A 27,979-nucleotide genomic window follows, 5' to 3' on the forward strand; every position below is an offset into this window, starting at 1 on the left:
TGGCTTCTGGTACGGACTCATCTCACGTCCGTCTGCTGCCATCACTGCAGACATTTTCTGATTTTTAACTAAGGAGACTAATTTACCCTAATTAATTTATCCTGATGTAGGAATTCCACTTAGTCTCGCTTGCAAAGTGCCCACAGTTTGATGTTGCACCCGTGTCAGCTGCAGAATCATTTTCCACCAGGTTTTCATCAGAAAAACAGCACTTTACACAAAACACCATCTGCGTGTCATTCAGTTTGCACTCAATGCCCACAGGCATACATGACACTTTTTGGAACCAGCTTCCCACTTCTACCATCCCTTGGTCAACCACCCATGGACATCACTGGAAAGAAATGATGTCATCACAAGGAAGCGATGGGAAAAAAACCACTTAGGAAAGAATCAATTAAAATTTAACCAAGGACTTCAGGATCAGGACTTGTGTAGAGAGAAACAGGCTTCCAATAAGAATGTAAATAATTTTATAACAGGTTTTTTTGCTTTGATTTTTAATGCTAGTGGTAGAAAAATGATGTTGTTTCTGCCAAGATCTCTTCTGCTTTGAGCCCTCAGAAGATTTTTCATGACTCTCCCCAAGCAGGTCCATGCTGTCAGACTGGTGCCACTGGAAACAAGCCTTATGGATATATCACATTCCTATTTCACATTCCCAATGTTTGGAGGTGCCACGGGTGATGTTATCCCACAGGCATGAATTTGTGTCAAGCTCGGGGTTTATTCCTTCTTGTGGAAGAGGCTTGGTGAGGTCTCATTGCTGGGTTCAGGCATGACTTGAATCTTTTGGTTTTTGAGGGCAGCTTCCCTCATCTTGTAATACATGAACTCATTCTGCTGGAACATGCGCAGCTCCATCTCCGTCTGGACACGCATGACCTGATGGACACAACAGGTTACAAAACCTGTGACGCAGGGGATCTCGAAGCAAGTGAATAACGCGCTGCCTAAAAACGGGGACCATCCTTCAGGGATGTCCTAGGCCATGTAATGGCCGATGCACCTTACTCTAGGTGTCCCACCAGCAGGACCAAAGCTGACTGGACACAGATATCCAGTTACTTTCTCAAACCTGGTTGCCTGTGTAATGTGAAGGTGAAGAAGGCATCAGCCCTTCCTGCACCCAGTTCTTCCACAGGCTGCTGGGAAGCCTCACGCTCCCAAACCTGATGCAGGACCTAGAGGTGATGCTGTGCAGAGCCAGGGAGTGAGCGTGCTTCCCATCCACACCCTGGGCCTGACCCTTGGTGTGACCCATCACCAGGGTGGGGGTCACCTCCTGTGGGAGGAGGAGAGGGATGCTCAGCCCCTCTTCGACCACATCACAGTTGCACCCCCTGCATCCCAGGAGTCACCATGAGCAGAGTCATTCCTAGTGCTGCATTACAGCAGAGGCTCAGAAGGGATTTTAGGAAATCTTTTTACACCTGTCTGTGAGTTTATTCAACCCTTGGTTTAGGAGCACAGAGATAAGCATGTGCCATATATCCACTATTTTCCTCCTAAAGTAAGTGGGAAGGGAAATACAGAAACTGAGGTGCTGGGGTCTCGCCCTCTGCTATATATAGGGAAAAAGTCAACAGACAGGTTGGCTTTAGGTACTAGATACTAATTTTTCTGATGATATAAAATTGCATTAATAAAGGTTATAGCTCTGCTATAACGGGGACTAAGACATCAATAAAGGATTTAATTTGGTATCGTGTAATATTTTTGGCTAATAAAGGAGAATGCTGTAAAGCCAACAGGTCACATCAGATGAGTTAAAGGCTAAAGAAATTACAGATCCCCAGCTGCAATTGTAAATAGTTCATGATATCTGAGCAGATGTAATTCCCTGGGGTCTGCAGCTCTTGACCCTAAGCTAAGAAATACACCTATCAGTCATTCAAGGAAAAAAAAAACATTGCAGCTTGAAGGACGGGGGAGTGGTAAATAAAGAAGAACGGACACCAGTAAAGAAAATCAGTTGGTAAACTGGGAACATCCACCATATGTAATTTGATATAGTCAAATTGTAATGCCATCCATCTGAGAGCAGCGAAATCAGGCTGTTTGAACAACGAGAGGCTCTGCCCTTGGGCACAGCAGTTTCAAAGAAGATTCAGGGGCTCAGCGGCCATTTTTAATGTATGTCCTGGTGCAGGATAAAAGCTATTTCTCAGGGATGAAAATTTCCCATAGGAAGGGACATGCATTTCCCAGCAGACTGTAACATAATCTAGAGAAAAACACAGCACTAGTAAGAAGCAGTCAGTACATAATACATCCCTCAGCTCTTACAGATGGGTTGTTTCTACAGGTTGAATGTAATTTTGCCCAGACAGACAGCAGAGACAACATGGGAGATGACACCTACCTCCAGGTCTTTGGTAATTGGGTGGGAAGGTCCATGGGTTATCAGGAGAATGGCATAAGCTTTACAAATCAAGCCATGCCCAGCTTCAATGAGACCAGCATGCCAGTGAGTCACTCCTGCCCGCATCACAGCCATTCCTAGCTGTGCGTTGTTGGGATGGTATATTTTCCTGGAAAAACATTGAATAATTTTAGTTCAGGAAAGATCTGGGTTCCCAAATGTTTGTCAGTGACGTGATATGTTTGCCAAAGAGCAGACTGTTTACTTAAGTGAAGAGCCTATTGCATTCGATGCCACTGAAATGTGCAGCCCTGCTTAGAAAGGGGCAGGGGACATGAGTTGTTGTGAAAGAGGATGAACAACCTGCGAACGGGAAAAGTTGGACACCTGGGTTGGAGAATGCCAAGCTCCATCATTCTACATTATTTTGGCACAAACCAAACCCAGATCTGACCCTACAGCCCAGGCGGCACCAACTTAATTTCAGACGCTTAATGCAGTGCCTAAATTGAGAATGCAACAACCACCAGCTTCTCATTCAAAGTGGGCAGAGAAACAGGTAGTTCCAGAAACTCCAGAAATGTTCATCTCACCCCCTGGAGATGCATCCTCGCCTCGGGGAACTGTCAGATCACTCCCCTATGGTCAGTACTCGAGGTGGGAAAAATGAAACCTGGCCTCTACATCCAACTTTAGAAGCTGAGGCAGAGTTAGAAGCTGCTTGGACTTACCTGAAAACCCGCCTTCAAGGGCTTATTTGGCATATTGAATTGGCAGATCTTAAAGCAAGGAAGGAAATTATTGCAGTCCTCACTCTTGACTGAAAAACTGAGGAACAGGGAGGGGAAGCAACTTCATCTGTGTCATTCAATTAGCTCAGTGCCAGGGCGGGGACATGAAGTGGCTTGTCAGGCCTGCACGCCAGGGAGGTGACTCTGTCACCCCTCTGAAAATGAACAAAATATCACAGGCCTCTGGGGGTAGAACTGACCAAAAAGACAAGTAATAGGTATGAGATGCCCTAAGCAGGAGGGTGAACAAGATGACAAAAAGGGCTTTTCTCTCTTCTCTATGGTTTACATTACTTTTTAAATTTTTTTTTTTTTTTGGCTATACAATACTCATCAGTCCTGCAGTAAAACCTCAGTAATAATAGAGTACATAATTTTTATTGTGAGGTTTGCCCTGGATCTATGTGAACTAAGCCTGAATTTCTTTATTCTCACTGAGCTTTTACCACAGGACTTGTGTATACTAATTAGCCAAGACAAAAATCCATGTATTATTCAAGAGTGAAGGGATATCTTGAGTGACAGCCATTTGACACGGTTTCTCTTTTCTCTGCAACTTCTCCTTCCTGCAGGGTGCAGGGGAACAGACTGTCTCCTGCAGTGACAGCCTCTCTGTCCTGTACCCAGGCTCTGTGTCTTGCTACCAGGGCAGCCCTGAGATGCTTCTGAGACAAAACGAAAAGGCTAATGAAAAATGTACCCAAACCATTTGCCAGTTACAGTTTCGTAAATCAAGGTGTTCGGGAGCTCTTGTGCATTTAAGAAGGGGTCCCTCTCTGTCTGGTGATATAAGCAGGTCCCAATCTGAATGCCAGCACCGCTGCCCTGATGGGAGCAGACTAAGAAAATTATTCCTATAACACACTGCCTAACACTGCATAGCCACAGAGAGCTGCCAAAAATAGGGCACAGACATACTGGTAGCCGTCCACCATCCTCTTGGCATAGTCAGCTGCTTCCTCAAACATCTGGAGGTAGGAGAGGACCTCGGAGGCAATGCTGAGGATCCTCAGGAGGTAGATGTTCGTGTCCCCCAGCACAGGCTCCTGTTTCTTCAGGCACTCGCGGCACAGCTTCACGACCTGTGCCCAGAGGAAGCAGGGAGAGTAAGCACAAGTCAGAGCATCTTTGGCCCTGAAGCTGCCACACCAAAGCCCTGTGGGTTGCATGGACCGTACCAGTCCTAGAGGCCAAGTCAGCCTCCATGAAGGTTGGGGAAGATAGGATGTGCTTTGATTTGTCGAGAAACATCAGCCTAGCAAAATGATTGGTGCTCAAAGCTTTCTCTCCCAGGCTTACATTCATAAAACTGGTGAGGAAAAAGTGATGTCTACCGTTCAGGAGAAGAAAGACCCCAGGCGGTTGGGTTTTGTCAGATACCAAGTGCCTACAGGATACCCCATTGGATACCCCAATGCCATCCACCCAACCTCCTACAAGCACTTGATGCAATGAATGCTCTTAATGACCCCATGGGGCTGGAGACATGGAGCTGCACTGTCCCATGCCTGTCTGCTCAGCTGTGTCACATCTGCACCTAGCTGTGACCCAATGTCCAGATTTCTGCTCTGGGGGGCTTCAGTCTTTTCCCAAAGTAAGTTCAAAACCGGAGGCTGTTGCTCAACCTGGAGTGTTTTCCTGAAGCTGTTACACTATGAAGAGAACAATTAAACATTTCCTGGGTCAGCAAAAGAGAGAGAAAGGAAGAAGTGACTTGAGGTCTTTCACCCTTTGCCCTTGTGGCCTATGCTCCAGGTGGGACGTGGGACATGGGTCTCCCACAGCATACACCCCTCCTCAGCACCCGACAAATGAGCAACATGCAGGAGTCAGGAGGTGAAGAGAAGATCAACACAGGCAAACATAGCCCACAGCTCAATGTGGCAAGTCTCCTGACTGTCCCGTCCCTCTCCCAAAACCGCTGTCCTCCTTTTTATGAGGCCACCTGGCAGAGCTGACTCGTTACACTTGCCCTGTAACTCATGTTTTTCACCCAGGAGGCCCTTGGTTCAACACCTGTGTCAATCAGAGGTGCTGGAAGTCACCTGAATCTCCTTGTATCATCACTATGAAAGAAATCAGTCTGGGATGTTGTCTCAGACATGGTCATGCTTTACAGAGGGCAGAAACCAGTGTCAGCTTTTGCAATTTGAGCTGCCAAGAGAGCAGGAAGCACATGGGGATATTCCGGTTACAGCAACGGGGATTTGTTTCATCCTTCAATCACTGACGTAGAGAGGGACAAGACCTGCTTTCCCTGGCACTGCGTATACAGCAAGAGAGCAAAAGTACCGGGACTCACTTCGTGGTAAAGTCCCTCCACGCGGGCCTTGCTGATCTTCTCCAGCGTGTCCTTGGAGAACTGGATGACCTCCTTCACCGTCTCTGCAGAGGGCTGGGGACAACGTTAGGAAAACCAGTGAGGAAAATGCACTGCCTGACACATGCCAAAATACCCTGGTTGAAGGGATGCTTGTTCCGCAGTCTGGGAACCCAGAGCAGCTCAGTGGGATGCTTCCCACATCACCCGCTACCTTCTGACCGCTGGCTGTATATCCCAGCGTGCCTCTCAGACCTGCCCAAGACTGGGCTGAAATAGTCCCACTACCAAGTTGGGAGGTGAAGCTCCTGCTGACTTCGGCAAGTGTGTCGCTCATCAGGGTAGCGGCCATGTACATCTGGCATGCATAACTGGGTTCCTTGACTCTTCCCACCTCTTCTCTCCTCTGGAAAAGGGAGAGAATTGACCCTGCAACTGGGAGGTCTCACGAGACGCCAAAGAGGCTGTGAAAGCCACCAGTTGGTGTGTATCAGGTGCTCCTAGTGCAGCTGCTTGAGAGAAATGAGGCTCTTGAATGAGAGATGGGTGGAATAAGGATAGGAAAGATCACTAAATTTTACCCATTCTGAGAAATGCTGTCATTAGGTCCAAACACCATAAGACGGTTGACTTCAGATTTCAGCTGCATCCAGAGAGTGAAATGTGTTTTCCCACACCCCTCAAAGAAGTTTAGATTTCACCATGTATTTGAAGACATGATGCACATCTAGGCATGCCTGGCAAAACACTAACCAGCTCATAATTATCTGCCTCCTCTTCCTTCATTTAATGCTGAAATATAACATTATGATATCCAGCACCATCATTCGTCTTTTACGCTTTTCTGAGCCTTTCAAATTTGAATTTTCAAACTATTCTAGCTATCATGACCTTCCTTTTCGTAAATGGGAAATCTGACATGAGCCCACAATCGCGTGACCCCAGAAGCTTGCAGGAAGAGCCTGGTCTGGAGACACGCAATAGAGCCAGAGCACAGGCATGTGCCCAGCAGCCAGGAAGGACCTCTGGGTGCGGATCAAAAGCAGAGACCCAGTGTTGCAACAAAGGATGCAAAGATTGGGAGTCAGGACCATAGGGCTGTCCCGTTGTCTTTTTCCCACATCCAGTCAATCAGATTTTTGAGGAATCTGTGAAATTCAGCTAGTTGGGAAAAGCTCTTGAAAGTTTAGTATGGAAGGAAAACCAGTAGCTTTTCAGAGCCATATACCCCCCATCTATTTATGCATACATATGTATGTGTTATGATTTATTATTCTATATTATTAGTGAAGCTATCATAGCTAATCAGATTTTGGCAGCTGTTTGAGCAGCACACAGGGTGTCCTAGTGTGCAGAGCACAAAGGCAGTGTTAACGTCAGTGCAAATCACACAGCTATGCTGTCTGAGTAAAGACTCCCAGAATAGGTACTTTAAACAGTGCTTCCACGGTGGCTTTGTCTAACAAAAATCCTCTCTTGCATTTACTAGACCGCTAAGTCTGTTGCCATTATAAACAATGGGAACTTTGCTACTATTTGGAAGGGGTGAAGGACTGGAGGTCGCAGCGGCTGTTGAGGATGTAAGCTGTCAATCTCGCATATATTCATAGCGCTTTTTTCCACGCAGCTGTGAGCGTTGCTGCTCTCAGGCAAGTGAGCCTGAATTCAGAAAATGCGATACAGCCGGCAGCGAGCAGACATGCTCTGCGGGTGAGGTCAGTCTGGATACTTATTGTCTGTGGGAGTGTTATTTTTAATAGCTGAAATCATGCACCTTGCATAGTTACAGGCTTTTTCTATACAAGCACTTCAGATTGTGGAGGACATTTACCCAAAAGTGCATGTCCTCCTGCTGTCTGCTGCAGAGCACCTCTAATGCTCACGAAAAGGGGATGGTGCATCTCACTGCTCAGTCAAGGCTTGATAGCAGGTGTTGAATGAGAGCTGAGATTTTTTCATGCCATCCACTGGAGGAGGTGTTCGAAAATACTTCTACAGAAAGTCAGATAAAAATGCTTCTGCATCAGAGGACTGAGCTCTGGGACAGCTTTACATTAGAAGTGGGGAGTTTCAGTAGTCAGGCCTAGCTTTAAGATGAAGCTTGATAATTTAGTAATGGAATTATATAGCAGGGTCTTTTGCACTAGAGGAGAACTTGACCCAGCAAGCAAAGGCTCTCCTCTAGTCCCATGTCCTGTCTCCCATGGGAGCTCCCTGATATCAGTTCGATCCTGTTTCTCCAAACGTTTCTCAAGGAGAGCCTTATACTCTGCAATATCCAGCCTTTCCTGACTGCCACCTATATGAAAGAAGAGTCGTAGGACTGAGCTTGGCTTTCTGGTAACTGCAGAGCTGGAGGCTGAGGGTTTTGCACTCCTTCCCAGGAAGGTGCAGCTCGCTGGACCTCTCCTGGTGGCAGCGCTGGTCTGAGGTCACGGTTCCTCATCCCGCCTTTGCTGTTTGGTCCTGCCCCACATCAGCCCCTGAGCTGTACTGTCTGATTCATCACATGACTGCTCAATAGTGCAGATCAATGACTTGATAATACGTGAAATTGCCCTGCCTTGCTTTGCCTTCCCTTATACACTTTGTAAAGCTTGCAGGAGTAGAAACGCCCTAAGCTAACACTGCCACAGAGGACAAAAACCATGAGCAATTATATCCTTGGGCAGAGGAACCAAAAAGAAACTCCTAGAGCTACCAGCATGCTCATAAACTGGAGCCGCTGGCCAAGCAACACATCCCACTGCCAACAGCAAGACACAGCCTTACACCCTCCCACTCGATGACTTGCGAGACCTCCAAGGAAAACACAGATTGCTTAAAAATGAACTGTCAAACATGTTAATTCTTCACAGTCAGTCTGCCCACAGCAACCATGCACAAATGTCAAGCGATGGTACAAACTCCCTGTGACAGGCCTTTGCAAGGAGGGACTGGAAGTTCAGGCTTCCCACCTTCCTGGAGCCAGTGTGATGGTACACGTTTTACGAACTGTACAGCTTCAGCAGCGCTGGTTAGTCCTGTCACCACGAATCACCTGCAACACATTTTCCTTTCTGCTGTTCAAAACTGATTCCCTTTCAGTTCCTCCGAAAAAATCCACAATCTAAATGCCAGCATTTTTCTCAGCTCTAGACTTAATTTTCCAATATTTTAGCATTCTGCCTGTTGATGGACTTTCAGGTTAGACTTAAAGGCAACTTTTGTGGGCTTTTTTAAATTAAAAACTGCACTTATGTTGCATAACAGGGATTAAACCGGCCTTGCATGGTGGGCTTGAATTGGTGTTGTGCTCAATCAAGGTTCAGTTCTGTTCTCATTTTTTACATTGGCACTAGTCAGGCTTCTGCCAAAATCTGACTCTCTTCCTATTGAGAGTGTCCCCGGGCTGAGGAACCACAGTCACAAAGACACACAGATGCCTTGGTGGAGGAGACGCAGCCACCTCTGGGTTTGGACACAGCAGGACAAACCATACCTTGCTTTCCCCCGCCTTCACCGCCAGCATCAGGTCGTCCTTGATCTGTTTCTTGCAGTGCTCGCAGGTGCAGTCGAAGTAATACTGCTTCTTCAGCTGCTTCCGCCGCTCCTCACTCACGTTGAGGAAATCCACGTAGGAAACAGTCAGCTCATCCCCTGGAGAAATCTTGCTCAGTGCCCGCAGCTCGATCCTGGGTGCAAAGGAGAGGTGATGTGGACTTGGAGAACCAGCAGAAGCAAAGGTGCAACCATAGAGACATCAGGGACAAATCCTGCGACCTGCCCTTCCCTTGCGGAGGTGAGCCCTTGCCCTACGGTACTGCTTTAGCTATTGAGGGAGGCAATGCAGAGACGGGCAACAGTCTGGTTAACTGAATACAGAGTAAAAACACAGTCACACCAGTTTCTCCTGCCCCTCTGCAAGTCCCTGGCAGGGCTACGTAAGGGTCTGAGCTACAAACAGATTACGACTCCATTACTTTATCCGGATGGGTGCTGAATCTAGACATAAACTTCTATTATGTTGCAGGAGATCTCGCCAGAAGAAAACCCTGAGATCAGAAATATCCAACAAGCCTTGCAAAATGCTGAGTTTGGACTTTGGGTCTGTTTTTTAAGTACTGCTTTGCATGCTACCCGCACACCCCTGGCTACACTCCCAGATCCCGAGCTGTGCTGCTTTCGGTATCATTTTCACTCTGAAAAGTTAAGGCAAATTCCCTCTGGGTGCTGGGTAAAAGATGCCCTCACCCTGTTCATCCTTCTCTACATAAAGGCCTAGAAACAATTCTCTGGAAATAGTCTATTTTTTAGATCTGATTTTGTCCATTTTGACCTGATGCCTATTGCTAATATAAACCACAATTAAATTGCCAGTCTCTGTTACTAAACCAAAATCCACAGCAAGCCCTTGATGACAGGCTTTTGGAAAGCCAGACCTTTGCACCTGCCTTTCTCTCATGTCATACCCTGCAAAAGGTCTTAAATAACGTGGACACTCAAAACTATTCCCTTGCTGTTTCACTCTACATGCTTAATCTCCCAGTTACTCTGGGCTACCTCTCAGTTGCAGGGGTTGGACAGGCACAACTGGCTGAAGAATTTGGCCAGAACGGGAAAAAGCTCCATCAAGTACCAATTGCAAGGTGGTGCTTCTGTATCCATCTACTCCCCCATCTACTAGTGACTCTACCCATGGTTAGAAATAATTCACTGCACTTGAGACCGGTGACCATGGGCTCTCCGCTCAGACCAGTTAGTTGGTAAAACGTATTTTTGCAGGTAGGCATACTTACGGGTTATCAAAATGAAGCCAGTCCCATGGTCTGAGCTCCCACCCTACCGTTGCACTACAGTGTAGTACATCAGTCCTGGGACTCCCTCACCGTGGGCAGCGTGCCTTGATCATCCTCCTGCTGAGCTCAACAGCACGTTTGATGTACACATCTGCTATGAGACGGACCTGGGGGGGACCTGCTGGCTCCCACCTGAACATGAGGTGCTTTAGATGGAACCCAATGAAGGTGTCACCAAAGGCATAGGTGGCATAGGACTCAAAGGTCTCACCAGGTGCATTGAAAGTAAGTCTTTTGGGGAGGACACGACTTTTTCTGTGTGATCATATTTCTGCAAAGGGATTGTAATTCTCTTGTAATTCCCTTTTAATTCCCTTGTAATTCCCGTTACAAGCTCTCGGCACCAAGCGCGTAGCTCTGAGCCTTTCAGCTGTGCTAAAGCTGCTGTGAAAACTACTCTCTGAGGTTGGTCTTGACCTTCTCTGGGTGTTAGATCATATCAACAGCATATTTCATACAAAATTTATCACTAAACATGCCATCGTCACGAAGGGCAGCTATTAGTTATGTCACAACCACAGGTAAATGCCAACCAGAGAAAGGTGCAACCCGCTACTCCCGGAGAAAGTGCATGAAAAAGCAATTCCCATCAGAAAGGTTTACACATATAAACATTCCTGTTCACACTTAACAGGATCCTTATTAAAGTGAGACATGCAACCAGAGAAGCAAAATCAAGCCTCTGACTTTTATGATGCCCCTGATAGCCTAAGCACCGTAGGTATATTTTAAGCAGCCATCCCTTGCGTGGAGGGGATTGACAGCGTTTGGGATAAGCCTGGAAACACATGGCATATTTTAAATGCTATAGTTAAAGAGACACTGTCAGCCGAGAGCACCCCACCGAGCTTGTCCCGTGCTCTTTCCCCAGGGTCTGCCCCAAGCACCAAGGAGCACCAAGGACCTTGAAAGACGCACGACAGGCACAGCAAGTGCCCGATATCTCAAAACTCAAGTTGCCCCCAAATAGCAATTCTAATCAGAAGTGAAACTCATTTGCCCCTTTTTATGGTCCTATCTATAATGCACCAAATAAGCATCAACGCTGAAGAAGAGCACTTCAAAAGTATTTCACACCTTATTTGAGGAAATTGTGTGTTTGCTTGAAATTAAAGTTTAAAGACAACAGTGTCCCTTTAACAGGATTGACTGTAATATACCAAGTGCAGCGAGCTAAGTAGAGAACTTTTTTTTTGCATGTATTTTCACGATTTCTTTAGTTTGGATCAGGTAACAGTGGCATCATTAAAAGGTAAAACATTAATCACGTATTATGATAAAAAAGGATGAAACCTACATCTCACGGTACTGCTACTGTGGCAACACATTCAACGGGCACCGTTTGTTGCAGAAGAAACGTGGACTATTTAGTATGTCAGTAATGCAATCATTTCTCATCTCCTAATACGCAAGGTTTTATTTTGGGCTGTACAAGATTAGCGAGACCTTGTTCTGACTTTCATGCTCTTGCTGTAGTCAGGGGAGGAGAAATGAGAAGTGGAGAGGGGAAATATTGACAGGGAGGAAGCCAAGGGAGAGAGTGGGAAGGCAGAGAGGGAATTTGCAGTGGGGGAGACAGTCACAGTATTACCACTATCATTTTAATTTACTACAAAATGCAGAGTTAAGTGAGGTTTGGGTTTAGTGGGGCTTTACACAGGGGAGGAGTAGAAGTTCAGAAAATGGGGAAAGTGAAATTTTCTGGAAACAGAGGGAGCCCCTCGGGCTGTGTGCAGCTTTTCCATTAAACACGGGGCATGGGGGGTACAGGGCAAGGGGGAGGATGATGCTTTCAAGACCGACCCACCTCATCTGTGTGTGGAACATTGATCTTACAGCCTCATGACTGAAAGACAAAACAAACATCTGCAGTTTACACAGGTACAAGTACAATAAAAAAAAATGGGTACACGGTGTAGGGCATCGGGACATCGTCCTGACGGGAGACAAGGGGGTTCCCTGTGCCTGGCTCATGTTTCACCTCATGAGAGCTTTGCTTTTGCTATGCAGCTGCCATAACCAAATTGTCCATCACTGGATCGTGGACGATTCGGTGGAGAACTGTCCTGGCACTGTGATTTTAGGAGTGGTCTTGGCCAGGGGGTGTGCAAAAACCCACTTCTGACGTTTGGCAGGCACAAGGGGGCTGGTTCTCCCGCACAGAAATGGCTCCGCTGACATCAGCAGTCGTGCTCTCTAAAACACAGCTTGAAATGGAAATCAGACTGGGATATCAGCAACAAGGACTGTGCTCTGTGTGATGAGTTTAGTGGGTCCTCAAGTCCGTTATTGTGCCTTGAGCACTGACAGAGAGCTCAGTTCCCACAACAGGAGCTTATCATCAGGCTTCCACAGAAAGAAAAGAAACCTTCGTAATTTACCTGGCCAACAACCAGATGGTCAAGTTTAAAGTCAGTAACAGAATACATGTGGGAGCTTCGACAAGTTGCCAGGCAAACAAAATGCCATTCCTCTACCTACCGCCTAGAAACTCAGACTTCAGGGTTGCTGTCACTGCTAGTTACCTCCTCCACTTCCCACGCTGGTTGGAGAGGCTCTCCATCATCCCACTATGGCTCTGATCCAGAGCAATTGGATAGCAGAGCACAGACTCCAATCAGATCCTATTTCCCACCAAGGTAATCATCCTAATGCAGTTTTGTTTTCTCTTTGCTCGTTTACCAGCTGCTTGATAAACACTGCTATAGTTTTATCAGGTAAAATCAGCAGCGGTAACTGGAGTGCACAAGCAATGTGTTAGCTAAAGGAGGGGAGGCTGGGTAGTTAACTTATAGCACTAAAGTTTGGTGAACATGGGAATTTGCAAAATCTTAGCAGAAAATTTGGATGAAATACGGTGGCTGTGCAGTTTTTGGCAAGCAGTTTCCCACAGTTAATGTCCTGTACACGATGCAACTTGCTGGATCAGCAGCAGTTTATACCTGTTATGGCCTGGAGGCTCGAAGGGCAGAGCATCCCTCCCGCGGGCTGCCCTGAGCACTGAGAGCAGCAGCCTCCACTCCCAGCTCTGCTGAAATGTCCCTGCATTTCCCACTTAACCTCTTTCCATCTCACACGTCCCACAGAAGTTTTCTTACAGGACTTGGGTGGGAATGGGGAATGCCCAGCAGCTTAGGGCATCCTGCACTCGCACGTGACTCGGTTTGCAGATAACAGTCACAATTGTCATTAAGATCCCATTGCTAAAGAGTTAATCAATGATTAATAGAGATGGTACACTCTCACAAAGATGAGGGTTGTGTTAGGAATGGTTATAAACACATCAGCAGATAGTGATACACAGCTGATTGCAAGCTTTGGTTATGAGAAACTCTTGGACTGTGGACTTGGTATAATCTTTAATAATTTATTAACTGTAATTGTTCCTTAACTATTTATAAATAAAGCCTCAATATAAGGGGTGATCTAGGCAGCTACTTAGTACTTTATCTACCTATTTTGAGTCTGGTTTCAAAACTCACAGAAACCAGGGAAAAATTCTTTGCTGGTTCACTGGATTTGGGGTCAAATCTTGTGTATTTGTTTAGTGCATCAGACAATAATTTTTAAAATAACAATAATGAGAGAGAAAATAGTTCCTCTGTAGAAAGAAAATCCTGATATTTTTTTTCTGAGCTACAGAAGGAAACAAGAATGAATAGATTTTCTGGGACAGGGATCTGACACTGTGGGGTTAGCAGAGTCTGCTGAGTTGCCCGTTAGGATGCATCCCCACTGCGCTCGAGGAAAGAAACCCACTCACTTGCCGTTGTTGAAGATGACGGTACAGTTGGGCCAGCAGTCATGGTTGGCCTGGCAGAGGTTGGGGAAGATTCCCACACCAACAGCCTGCAGTCCTCTTTGGTCACTGAGGGTAAAGCCATTGCAGTTGATCTGGTCCCAAAACATAGGCAGGAAGAAGCATTAAAGGAGAAAAAGCTGAACTCAGCTACATTCAGGATTTCTCAATTCCCGCTGATGCTTTAGAAGAGGTATATCTCTAGCATCACATCTCCAAACTTTAAGGAGAAAGGAGGAGTGCCTACGAGATTATTGCAGAAGGTAATTGCAGAATTACCTTTAGTTGGGATAAAACATCAGAAGAGAAGCAATGCAGGACTCAAGCACATGGACCAACTCAGAGCAGAGCTCTGCAGAATATTTGCTGTTAATACTAATTTGGGATGTTTAACATAAATTTGGTTTGACCATGCATTGGTTTCCTTATATTTGCTTCCTGCAAATAATTCAGAAAAAAAGTCACAGGAAAATGAATTTGAGGCAATTCAAGCAGAGCATTGGCAGAAAGCAAAGTTCACACTTATTAAAACAGGTATCAGTTAGAAATTAACCTTGAAAGCTACATTCAACCTGGTCACGTTTACTGGGTGACCCACAGAGATTATAAAACCCAATTACTATTGTTTGTTATGAGTCCCAGACAATTTTCAGAAGGACTACTTTTGGGTGACATATATACCAAGAACAAATTATTATACTTTTCTATATGGTACATTATTATTACATATGAATGGAACAGTTTTCAGCTGCAAACATAACCAAAGGAAGTATTTGCAAAGAGAAAATGCGATAGGATATACCAAAGGAAATAATTAACTCGGCTGCTAATTATTTTACTCTGTTAATAGTTTTATTTCCTCTCTTAACTGATTCTGTACTTTATCTGTACTTCCTCACTTCTGCATGGGCAAGTTATGTCGGTCACTAGCACATAGGTCTCCCTGTGCCCAGAGGACTGGATTTTCTTTGCGGGGAGGGTACCAAAGGATGCTGTGTGTCCTCCCTGTGCTGGCAAAGACAACTTCTCTGCCATAGCAGCGATCGGCAGAGATGGGAGCAGAGCGCGCGTCTCAGCTCAGCTCACCCTGGCCCCTTGGGCAGTGTCGCTAGCTGAGGGGTTAGTGCAGCCTGGGATACACCGACTTGTACAGGGGCTGGAGGCAGAGCAGCCTGAATTGGCTTCTGGGAATTGCCCTCACTGCTACACTGAGAACAAAAATTTGTAGTTAACAAGTTAGGAATGGATATTATTAAATACATTTAGTATCTTTTACCTATTTTTATAATATATATACACATATATAATATATATTAATAATATACATGTAAAAATCTAATGCAAACTATATAATAGACATTAATGCATATACTAAAACAGTTCTGTTACATGCAAATATATTCTATGTATATTTACTAAAAATATATATTTAAATAGATTTTCTCAGCTCTCCCAGGTGCAGAGAGATGCCTGGTGGGACTCGTGATGACAATGTAGCACCTACAGTTGTGCGAGCCACTTGCCTGCGTATTTAGACAGATAAAATGTTTCAGACCTTGCCCTTGCCATGCCTCAGTTTCCCAGTGTCAGCGCAGAAGCAATGCAGAGGAGGAATGGGCAGTTTTCAAACCACCTGCAGCAAATGCCGGTCTCGGCTACCCCAATCGCTACGGCCTCTTAAGGGCAAGAGAGGGATGAACTCAGCCATCCTCAACTCAGGCCAGTTGGAGACTTTCTCTGGGAAGTTGGCATTAAAAGCAGCCCCCCATTTGCTCTCCCGTCCCTCCAACGTACCACTCCGAATATGTGGGAGATGTACTGCATGCCAAACTGCTGGCTCTGGGGCGGCCAAAACTCGAGGAAGCTCTCCACATCAGCACGGAGCTCCTTCTTCTCCTCCTCGTCAAGGCTGTCCACGTGGTTCTGCAGGTCATCGATGGAGACCAGGCAGCCCTCTGTCAGCCCGCTGCCTTCCCTCTCTATCTTCCACATGATGCGGGCAGCCAGTCTGGCCAGGAGAGAGCCCCAGGTGTTAGCACCACCACCACCCACTGCAAGGAGAGGGACCGAAGGACCATCGAAATTCATTTCATGGGTGGGAAATTGTGCGCAGACAGGCGGACCGAGACAGGCTCAGCATCGGATGGCTGATGGCTGGTCACCATTCATGGGCTTTTGAAGGAAAGGGAGATGCAGGGGTTTGCCCTGGCATCTATGTTCTTGTCTGGAGAAGTGCTACAGACCCCCCAGGTCCCCAGCCCTCCATGACGGCTCTCATTTCCTTGGGGATTCCTCTCATTTTCTTATGATGGAGCTGGGATGTGAAGCCAAATCAATGCATCCTATAGACAAACTGGGGAAGAGCACATCTCCTCTTCTACTTTTCCACCTACTCCCCACTTTCCCATGCCTCCTAAATCACCCCGGGCAGGTTTGCCTCACCACATTCAGCTGCAGTAGAGTTTTTGGGGGCCTGCAGCAAAAAAAAAAAAGCAGCACAACCCCCTCGCACTCCAGATGCTCCTCCAGGTCCCCATCCCCTCAGCTCAGGAATGTTCCTGGCCTTTCCCAAACCATCTCCCACCTCCACCCTGTCCAAATCAGGCCACCCAGCTCTACCTTGCCACCCTCCGGAGGGATGCCCTGTCCTCTCCCACTGTCCCCAGGCTGCCGGCTCAGCCCCTGGGGGCCAGCTCTCACCTGATATTTTCGGTGGGTGCCTTGCCATGCTTCTTGATGGCGGAGCACTCATTTTTGTGGTTCAGCCAAGCCGCTCTCTGGCAGGTCCGGTCACAGTAGTAGGCGAACTTGCACTGGCCACAGCGGTGGAGCCTCTCCTGCCGTTTGAAGCAGGTGTGACAGATGACATGTGTCAGGCTGGAAAGACAGAAGGACCCGTTGGCTCATACCTTGGTGAAGGGCCAGCTCCACCCAGCAAGGGTTCTGCCAGCTTTGTGTCCCTGGGCTCCCCACAGCCACTAAGGATGGACCCCCTGAGATTTTTTGGGAGGACGGAGAAAGATCCCATCCAGCTTAATCCTTCTGTGCTTGCCCAGTGCTGTTCCTTTTCTGTTTGGCTATGCCAAAGAGACAAATATTTTGTTTAAAGGAGGGCAGCAATAAAGCATTCCCCAGCTCTCAGCCCTCTCATCTGCAGCTCATCTGCTCCTCCTCAGCAGCGCTGCTGTTAATAGGATTTTCGGTCTGTTTTCATCTTCTGTCTGGCCCGTGCTGAAGCACCAGCCACCCATTTGCTGAGCAGAAAGCAGATGCCTAATGAGTCTGTAGCTCAGGCGAGCACAAAGAAGAATGTGAAGGCAAAGAGCCAGCCTGAGAGCTTCACCTGCCTGCAAAGCCTCTGAATTTGGCTGAAGTGAAACCCCTCCTGAGCGCTAAGGCTTTCCTGGGCCCCACATGGGCCACCACCATGCCCAAGAGACTTAGGAAAACATTGGGTGAGAGGGATCAAATGGGAGCATGGCTCTGAGCTGTCCTAACTGCTCTCCTAAGCTTTCCTTAGGCACAGGCACGCTGTGGGGATAAAAATATACATCAGAAATGCCCTGCTAGCGAGCAGACCAGAGGTGTATCACAATGAAGAAGACTGATAGATCAAAGTGGTTGCATAGGGAAACCCTGTGTTTCTACTACTTGAAAACAAGATATGTTTCCATGGATTAAAAAACAGCTTTGCTTGTCACTTCTTTTTGCCACTGGGCCAAAGGTGTGGCTGTACTGGACGCATTGCACTTGGCAATTGTGGCATTGTGTTGGAAATCACACGAGGAAACCAAGAAATCTGCCTCCTTCAAGGTAGATCTTCTCATCACAGAGTGGCTTATGTCTTCTCCTCCTTCCTTTGGCCACGGCACATGTCTCCTAGCTGTCCACCATCAGGAGACAGCAGCACAGAGCCCCAGACGAGGTGAATTTGGGGCTCTCCTGGTCCCAGTGATTCCAGACAGACGCCTACCATGGATTAGTGAAGGTCTGAGGGACCAGGGCAGGCTCCCAGCTGTTCAGCAGGCCCCCAAGTGCAAATGCTGAGGCATGAATGAATTTTCAGCTGCCCAGGGATGGACAAGGAACACCAAACAGCTGAAGACAGAGGAAAGATGAACTCTGAAGAGCTCACAGGAGCACTGGCTGGGGTAGGACATGGGGTGGGCTGGCTGTAATGCCAAGCTTAGGGAGCAGTACTTGCATTTATGATCACCATAAGATTTTATTAATAAATCTAGGGGATCTTTCATCTTCACAAGGCTGGTATGTTGCTGAGCTGAGAACATCAATGATTTACTGCTGGCCAGTGGTCCAGAATATGCCACCCATGGAGGTGTTGTTAAACATTACAGGTAATGAGTACAGTGCCTGATGTGAGGATGTGCTCTGCTCTCAGGGCATGAAGTCCTCCCTGTTTAGTCCGGCATCAGCTTTAGTGCTGTGCTCTTTAGGCCACTTAAAGCCTTCCTGCAGACAGGCTAGTGATGCATATTTCTCCTCCAAATCCAAAAGCCTGATGTGTCTTTCTCTGGTGCCAGCAGCGGTAAGTGCTGCTCACCGGCTATTCCTGCTCCCGGCTCTGCAGTTTAACTAGTTGAGAAGTTACTGTGAGTTAGACGGTCATGGGATAACTGGGAAACACCTTTCAAAAGGAGCAGGTTGCTTCTTTAGGGGGGTTCAAAATAGGACTTCAATTGTACGTATGTAACTATGACCAAGGCCAAGGGAGGAATGCATCAGAGGATACTGATGAAGAAGTCTAACCTCATGTCCTCCCTCCGAGAGCATCCAGGGTCCCAGACCAAGGGGAAACCTCCCCCATGTGCCCCTTTCACATGTCCAGCTGCTTGCTCCTAGGACTTAATTCATTGGGAAGGAGGGGGAGACACTTTGGTCTCCTGCCTAGACAACTTTGGGACTTTCCCCTCACTGCTAGAGAAGACTTTTTACTGCCTGATTTGGTGCCCCCAGCTGTCTGCTTCTCCAGGCAACTGCCCACTTTATCTCTGCCTCCAGCCAGGCTCAACAGTACAGGAGAATTTAAATTCCCATCACTTAGACACTGCTGGTCCCAGGAGGGCGGTTCTCCTCATTGCAAAAAGCTCACTGACCATAGAGGCTTCATTACCAAGGGAACATTATCATCGCCCACAGTGGGGAAACTGAAGCACAAGGAAATAAAAAATGTATTGATGATCACACGAGGAGGCTGTGCCACAGACGGGAATCAGACCCACAGCCCCAGCGTCCCCAGCCCCAAGACTGTCCTGCCTCTCCACTATACAGATATATATATAAACATATGTATGCACATTTATGTCCATCACAGTACACTTAAAATGCACTTTCATTCCTCTGGCACTACTGTGTGAGCTGCTGACACAATCCACCCTGTGCCTTGGCTCTTGCAGGATTAAGAAGGCCATTGATTTAAAGCAGAGGGCCACTGATTTAAAGCAGGATGACCTGCAGCAGACAAAAACACATGTGAAAATGAAGTTTGGAAAATGACAGTGAGCGGTGCTGGAGGGAGCCTGATGCAAGGTAAGCACCTGGAATGGGGCAGGGGGGAGCATGTGTCCGGGAAGGGGGATGCAGCCAGCTCCATTAAGTCATAGGAAAGAGCTGGGAGCTGGTGAGAAATGCAAGGCTGTGCTCTGTCAGCTGTCAAGTCAGGGGGGTAGAGAGGTGCAAGAGAGATTACACTCCTTGTAAGGCAAAGGAGAGCCAGAGAGCTGATAAAACCCGCATGGTTATGTTGTGCCGGGAAGCACAGGGAGATATCTTGCGCGGGGAATCAGGCTCCCTCCTGCCGCCTGCGTCCTTCGAGGGCAGTCAGAAAGCAAAAAGGCAGTCAAAGAAGTTTCCCTGTAAAGAGGAGTGACAGGTTGGAGGGCAATATGGTGCAGCAAAACCCAAGTCCTCAAACAGAGGCTTGTCTCCCCCCATCTCTCTGAGAACAGAAAAATACTGAAATGTTGTCTTTGCATTTTGCTGTTTATTGCATAAGGTGTCCAGAGTTTCCAAAGCAAACCCAACTGGTGGAACTTACTGCCAGCCCTAGAAAGCCCTTGTTTCTAAGGAGATGCAGAAATGCACAAAAAGAAGGTATACGAGACTTCCCGAGGAGGTGAAGGAACAGTTCATGTGGTATTGAAACTGCAGACACAATTACTCATAGGTAATCTGACTGGTAGGTATAAGAAATACCACATCTCTCACAAAACCCTTGCAGGATCCTCCCTGCTCAGAAATGGTTTAAAAGAAGACTGGATTTATTGATAATGTACGTTACCAGGACTCCAGAGGCTTGGGCTCAACTCTTGGCACAGACAAAAATTCAGGAGACATAGGTATTTGAGATCTATTGCCTAAATCTTCAACAAACATTGCTCGAGCACTGCCTGACCCTGCAAGCACCTAAATCCCTCAGGTACCTCCAGGCAGTCGTGCAAACTGCTGCTGTCCCAGAGCCACTCAGAGCTGGACACCCCGAATGGGGATGGTAAAGTGGGGCTCTCCCTTGGCCCCAGGGCTGGACCTTACGACAGGCTCTGATGCCATCTGTCCTGGAGGTAGACAACACCAAGGACACCAAAGGCTTGCAGTGGTCCACAGTCTCCCCTGTCATCCTCTCTGCAATGGTTAAGGTCCCTCAAGGACAGGGGGAACAGCCTGAGGTTAAACCCCAGTCTCTCAACCTGTGGAAATCCCTGATCTATAAAGCCTTCTCTGTCTGGACTAGAAAGTGTCTATCATCACAACCCGAAATGGCTCCAGGTGGCCCAGATGAAGCTTCCTCTCCCTGTAGAGAGAGCAGCCCATGCCCACATGGTCAGGATGCTGCATGGCCAGGCAGCGCTGAAGGCTTCTGGGGAGACGTATGGCACCTACCCAGGAGCCCTGAAGGTTTGAACCCTTACAGACTCAGTGATCGGCTTCCCTTGCTTTAACATTGGGACAATACAGCTGCTTTCTGCTGTGTCTATGTACACCATGGCCTCTGGGGTGATCTCTGGCCATTCATTCACTGCCATCTTCCACACATAGTGAGAACTTCTCTTTTTCACCCTGCCCAAGAGCAGGATTTTCACTAGCACAGTGATTTCTCCAGCCCGTCCAAGCCTTGCCAGGTCAGGGATTTAGGACTGACTTGAAGGGCAGGTGCCACTGACTGACTCACTAAATGACTTTTTTGGGAGCCTCAGCTTTTCTTGGCCTCTCATCCAAGCATCAACTGAGCTGAACGCTCACGGGCTCATGAGCTCTGGTGTTACATAGATGAGGCACACAACTACTACTAATCTGGGGCGTAGCTACAGTCACAAAAGCAATGATTCAATCTGCAAGCCAACAAATGCAAGAGGTGACAGAGCACTGTCAACTAAACCAGGGCTCCCACAAGCACGGCTCTCAGTGACAGCAGAAGAAGCAAGTAGCTCTTGTGACTGCTTGGATTGGATTCAGATGGATTAAGACCTGTTGGACCTGCCAGGACAGAGGGCTGAGCACTGTCATAGGAAATATATTAACCTCATCTCTGAAACATGCAGAACCCAAACATCTGCCAACCATTTCCCATCCAGCACCCACAGCATCTCATTCACTGATCTGGAAAAGCAAGGTGAGATGGCTGTAGTGCAAAGGAATAAAAGGACGATTTCATTGAATAGCTAATGGACATGGCGAGAAGCTCACAAACTATTTAACGTGAGTTTATTCTATTCTGTACATGACAGATGACACACACAGATGACCTAACTTACACCTAAGTCCACCTGCTTCGTATTTATTATTGGCTGGCTAGGCATTTCTCTCCTCAACGTCCTCCAGAGGATGGCATAAGAATAGCCTAAGATGTAGGCAAAGTCCACTTGGCTTTCAAAGCAGAGGCTGTAACACTTCATTAAACACAGCAGCCTAAGGAAATGCACCTACTCTTTCAGCAGTGAAGGGAAAAGGGAGGTATTCAACAGCTGGCTTCTACTGAGGATACCTATAATGATGAATTATTAGCACAAGAACAGTTTTGCTCCTTTAAAAAGGGAGTTGGAGCTTAGTACTTTTATCTTTAAAATGGCAGGGATGACACATCCTAGTTTGTGTGATTTGACTGGAGGATTTACTTTAGACTAATTTTAGACTATTCTGTTTTTAGTCTTTCATGACAAGATTTCTCAGCCTCTTTTTAGAGGTGTGAGTGTGGTTTTCTTTAAAAAAGCTAGGTTTTCTCTCAGGTTTTATTTAAGCTTTTGAACAAATGAGATAATAATAAAAAATCAAACCCCAGAAAGTTTAAGCAATGTGAAGATGATCACATTAGCTGTCAGTTTTTATTGGTATCAACTCAAAGAATTTGTTTCCATAATCTTTTCAGAGTCATACTGTTACGGAAAATTTTGCATTTCTTATATCCCTAGGTCATCCCAGCTACAATAATGGAGCTCCCCACATTTCCCTTGGAAAATGTTTTGGGCCTGCTTCATACATCAAAAAGGAGTGCAAAGATTGCATGACCTCAGATTTTTAGCAATTTGCAGATCATTCATCAAGCAGATCTTCAGGTGATCTTGGCTTTCTACCACATGACACTGTTTGCCTTGACTACTGTCTCTCAAACACCACTGGTTAAAGAGCAAACCTTCTCTTGATGAAGGTTGACAGAGATATATCAGGCATCCCCATGCCCGTAGGAAATGTAAACTCTTACAGGCTTGAGAGCCAACTGACATGCCAGAGGAGAAGGTCACATACTGTACATTGAGCCCAGGCAATCGGAATGCCATCGTCCTGAAGGTGGCAGTGAGGAAAGGAGACCTGGGATCTTCAAAGAGAAAGTGAAGAGGGAAGGAAGGATTAAAGCCCAGCACGTAAGCAGAGCACTAGAGAAAGCCTAAATGAGAGGTAATATCAATGGGGAATGCACAAGGGCTTTGCAGATTGAAAAACGACTCCAACAAAGGCAAAGAATCCCTTGAGAAGATGTATTTCCAACCTTCTGCATTTATTTTAGGGCAAAGCAGGCCTGACACTGGTGTTTTCTGAGTGCTATATTTCAGCTGATAACAGCAAGGCTGATTCAAACACAGATCACAGAGTGTATCTGCACTTTATCCAAATAGCAAAATACTGGAGATCACACTGAGTTCTGCACTCCCTTTCAATCAGTGTTCACCGTCTCTCTAAACAGCCTGCTCTAGTTCAGGTAGAAGTAACAGGCTTGATGCAGGAGTCAATGCCAGGTAACTACTGCGTTAAGCAAAAGGTTATAGAATCATAGAATCGTAGAATGGTTTGGGTTGGAAGGGACCTTTAAAGGTCACCTAGTCCAACCCCCCTGCAATGAGCAGGGTCAGCCTTGTGAGTCATACCCTGGCCTTAAAATCTAAGAAACTATAAGCTGGCTGACATCTATAGGAACCTCCTTTAGCTTCACTTTGAGTTTTATGTACTTCTGGACTAGAAGTCTCTGGCACCGGGTAAGAAACTGCTGCTCAGATGACCATCATTGGGTTGAAGAGTACAAGCCCTCACCAGCCTCAATGACTTCAGAGACCTTCAGGGACCTTCAGGGTCCCTGTAACCTTCAGGGGCTTCCAGGGTGGGAGGCAGTCTGCAGATTTAGACACCCAGATGTGCTCATCTGTACCCTCAGTGTCTAAGTAGAGATTCCACCAAAACACTCAGTGGGATCTGGAAAGTCATTCAGCTCAAAGGTAGGTGTCTGTGTTCAGTGCACATTACAGTGCTCCACTGACTGTAATGGGCACTTAGGACTGGATTTACTTTCCTGGACATAGGACCCTAGTGTTATTTTAGGCTCTGCAGGGACACCATCTGGCCTGAGAGGAGGCCTGATTCTCATAAATCCTGTTTTGTACCTGTCAGCCCTAAAAGGATGTCTCAGACACCCTGGGACATCTCAAATGACACTAAACACCTACAGCAATGGAATCCTGCCCTTAGCTCTATGCAGACACTTATAAAAGACCTTAGTTTTGAGTGTCTTAATTTGCAAGCTGAGTCCCAAAGCATATTGCTGGACAAGCCATCATACCGCCCTGTAGGCTGGTCCAGTTAAATTGATGGGTCTTACTTGCTGAGAGTATGATGGCTGATTATTAGAGTTTTGTCAAAGAAAACATTTCTCCTTTTCCTGGCAAAATAAAATCCTCAACACCTCCTCAGACTCAGCCTCCTACTGAAAGACAGACATTCATACAGTGCAGTTGGGTGACAGCCTCAGGTCCAAATTACTTCAGCAGTTCCTCACATCAGCATATAGAGAAGGGCCTTTGCATCATTTAAGCCCAAAGCGTAGTGTATCCACACTTTCTCCTGTGCCAAGATTAGTTGTTCAGGCTCCGTAGATCTCTGTACAGTCGGGGCAAAGAGTTTGATTCTTCTGATAGTTTCTCAGAGTACGAAAGGTAGGTTTCTGCTACGCAACAGCCCTATGGAGGGGTTTCTCACTTACACACCTGAAGTTAAACACCCGTAGCAGATAATCCAAATTTTTCATTTCATAATTATGTTCTTCACCAGGTCAAATGATGATCAGCTTTTATGGGGCTTTGCCGTTTCTGAACAGTAACGCCTCCCATCTCTTGACAGCTTTGTGCCCGGGCATAAACACAAGCTGCTTTCCATCCTGTAGCACGGCCAAACCAAGAAAACTATGTTGTATCTCTGAAGAGCTGCTCCTACTAATCTGAAAAAGACACCTTCGCCTCACCTGCTGTGTTGCCACATCACATGCAGTCACGCAGAATATCGCAGTGTGGCCACTGCAGTTTGATTGCCACCCATATACATCACATACAGAACTTGATTTCAACAGTAAAATCAGGGACAGGATTTCAGGGGCTCAGCATCCACACTGGGACCAGACTTCCCAAAGGACTGAGGTCTTCAAAGGGCTGCAAAGTACAGACCAACTCTGCACTCTAGTGCTTCTACGGTGGCCTTTATATACGAAGCAAGCTGAGCTCTGTGGAAAATCTGGTTGCATATTTGGTAGGACCTGAGCCAAAAAATTAAACCCACCAATCACTCATATTTGAATCCCCTTTCCATAGTACACATACACACTGCTTTCAGCAAGAGACAAAGATGCTGAATGGAATTAGGATGAGGGACTCTGGACTTTGGGTTTCCCAATGCAGGGTGAGACCCTTTTTAATAGTGTAGACTCAACACCAATTTTAGGACCTATACATGTGTGCTCGTGGGTGAGGAAAAACACATGCCTCTTCATTGGACTCTTCATCCATGCAGAGGCAACAGAAGTTCTTTCAGGGCAAAACCAGCCACCATGACCTAGTGTGGATTTATTCTTGCAGGTCCTACAAGGATCCAGGCTACCCTTCTTTGATAGCAATCAATTCAATGGGGTTTTATGCAACTGAATACCCTGGGACAGCGATAGAAGGTACCTTCAAATCCTGCACGTGTAGGAAAAGCATCAGGACAGTTTTCACAAGAAAAATGCATGTTTCCGTTATATCTCAGGCCCAGGTTATGCCCTGCCAAGCACTAACCAACAAGCATTTAGTTGGCACCGCCTGCTTCGGAGATTTTGGGAATGCATTTCACCACTGACGTATATAAAGTGCTTTGGGATGAAATGTGCCACGGGAGGGTAGGAGTCCATTATTACTACACAGCAGCATGAAGAAGAAGCAGAGAGATAAGAATGACTGAAGCCATCCCCAGCCCCTGCAGTTGCAGAAAAGGGATGTGTTTACCTTACCCCCTTGCTGCTCAGTATCTGGATCTGCCCTCTGCGAGCTAAACAAAGCCTGGGGAAGGAGGGAAGCACATCTGTCCCCATCCGAGGTTTTCTGTCGGAAACCTAAGCCTAAGACACAGTCTGCAGTCTAAGAGCCGATGTGGTGATAGTTTCTCCCCTTATCTGACATTACACAAGTGACATTTGAAAATGCAGTGAAGTTGTAGCTCAACATGATCTAAGGGGCTGCTCTACGCTATGCATGATGCTCGCAACATTTCAGACAGAAGAAAAAAAATTCTCAACCAGCAATCCAAAGGTAAAATTTTTTCAATGGTTTAAAGGATAATTAGTATCTTTAATAAGGCATATGGGAGAAATCATTGTACGTAGGCACTTCCAAAGCAAGCACAGGATCACAGCAAGATTCCAGCTAGTGACGCAAGCGAAACTAAAATACAAAAGCTAAAAGGACACGTCAAGGAGAGATCGTTTTGTCACTAACTACTGTAATTGAACTCAGGGTTCAGAATTCAAGAATTTAATATTTTAAAATAAAAAATGACATTTTTAATGTGAGGTCTTGCAATGACATATTAAAATAAAAATTAAGAAGTGTCATTGCTGCTATTGTAAAGATTCATGAACATGTTCACCCATTAACAGTATAAGGGCAAGGAAAAAGTGAATGAAAGATACAAAAAAATTTATTTCCTGCTCTGTCCATTTAATCCCCAATTCTCTGCTATTGCCAGATAAAACAGTAGCACGGATCAGCTTCAGCTACAAGACGACCAGGATTAAAACAACAGCATGAGATCTGCTTGCGTCCCAGACTTCGTTAGCAGAGCTGATTCAATCAGGGAAAGCTCAGCTAGGCAGAATCACTCACTGCCCTATTTAGTGTGCAGAACATTCACTAAAGTCACTGGCAGTTTGGAGCAAAAAACTCAGTCTCGGGACTCACCATGACGCCCTTGAGGAATGCTCACAAATTTCCTAAGCCCAGAATGAAAACTTCAGCTGACATCTAGCTCCTCGGTTAAAAAGTTTGGGCCAAATTCTGCTCTCAGTTAGCATATTATATGGCTGAACAAATTCCATTCCTCTCTGAGGCTTTATTCTAGATTTATCCCATAGGAGATCAGCACAGAAATTTGTTCTTTGTGTCTTTTAGCTTTCAGGGTATTTAAGTGAATCTTCCACTGATTTGAAGGGCAGAAGTGGGCACCTACCAGCCACACCGGCAGCGCAGGATGATCGAATGTTGTTCGTCCTTGAAACAAGCAGCAGAAAAGAAAAATGCATTTGTACCAGAATTCAGTTTCTAGCTACATCAGTGTGAACAAAAATTTACAACCAGTCTGGTGCAAGAGTGAAAGCAGAAACTTGCCTCCAGTTAACTCGGCTAGCTATAAATATAAAATCACTTTAACAGAAACGATATCACTTGCAGACCCCACTAGCTTCTAGTTTGAAGGCAGCGGGCGATGAAGCTGTGTGTACAGCAGGGAGGTGGTACACGTGAGCAGAGCACAACGTAATTCACTTTTATCACGCATTATACATCGGAGGATTCAGGAAAGTCAGACTGATATGGCTGTACCTGAATTACACTAACTCCTGGCAGTTCACCAGAGTGTAACGTGGGTCCAGTTTTGTGAGGCACTGAATACGCGCAACTTTCAGCGCATTCAGTAAAAGCTGACGGCACCGAGCACCTTGCAAGATCACATCCTGGAAACAGATTGCACCGTATTAAAAGTAAAAAAGCTGATCTGAGCCCTGCAAAGGACATTCACTGTAAGCTGTGAATGCATCTTTACAGAAGTGCTTCTGACTTCCCTTCACACCCTTCTCCGATGTTGTCCAGACACTTTCAAACTTTTACCCGCCCGGCCAGATGAAATTTTGCATCGAGATTACTTTTGGTCTGTGTTTTACAAGTGCTTTTCTCTTACCTATCAAAAACCACAGCTGCATAGGCTGGCTCCGCAAAGATGACATCCCCAGGCAAGAATTCCTTCTGGGCTTTCAAGCCCCTGCCTTTGCCTTCAGACGTGAAAACTTCGACTGACTCCATTCCCCCTTTGGTCATCCCAGGGACCCCAAGGCTTGGGAGGTGGGTATCT

The 27,979-nt window shown here is 46.4% G+C and overlaps 1 protein-coding gene across 2 annotated transcripts; it reads right to left on the reverse strand.

The window, feature by feature from the left end:
• Window positions 1–387: 387 nt before the first annotated feature.
• Window positions 388–27,973, reverse strand: SMYD1 (SET and MYND domain containing 1). 2 transcript variants are annotated; one of them, XM_050896147.1, is made up of 10 exons: window positions 27,809–27,973; window positions 16,814–16,990; window positions 15,908–16,121; window positions 14,078–14,208; window positions 12,122–12,160; window positions 8,958–9,150; window positions 5,459–5,551; window positions 4,075–4,238; window positions 2,366–2,534; window positions 388–885 (listed from the first exon to the last, which is right to left on the reverse strand). In XM_050896147.1, exons 1-10 carry the CDS (start codon window positions 27,943–27,945, stop codon window positions 727–729), a joined length of 1,476 nt encoding a protein of 491 aa, XP_050752104.1. In that variant the 5' UTR covers window positions 27,946–27,973; the 3' UTR covers window positions 388–726. The 2 variants fall into 2 exon arrangements, with proteins under 2 accessions (XP_050752104.1, XP_050752105.1); XM_050896148.1 differs by lacking the exon at window positions 12,122–12,160.
• Between the last annotated feature and the right edge of the window lie 6 nt (window positions 27,974–27,979).

Source organism: Gymnogyps californianus, chromosome 4 (assembly GCF_018139145.2).
Source record: "Gymnogyps californianus isolate 813 chromosome 4, ASM1813914v2, whole genome shotgun sequence".
Lineage (NCBI taxonomy): Eukaryota > Metazoa > Chordata > Aves > Accipitriformes > Cathartidae > Gymnogyps > Gymnogyps californianus.

What these genes read in the sequence shown, in the direction of transcription:
- SMYD1 (XM_050896147.1), bottom strand. Translation starts at nt 27,945, where the DNA reads ATGACCAAAGGGGGAATGGAGTCAGTCGAAGTTTTCACGTCTGAAGGC. An exon ending in ATGTTCCACACACAGATGAG is followed by an intron (nt 9,151 to 12,121) that starts GTGGGTCGGTCT and finishes CTTTGCACCCAG; the next exon opens with GATCGAGCTGCGGGCACTGA. An exon ending in TGGAGGGACTTTACCACGAA is followed by an intron (nt 4,239 to 5,458) that starts GTGAGTCCCGGT and finishes CTCTGGGCACAG; the next exon opens with GTCGTGAAGCTGTGCCGCGA.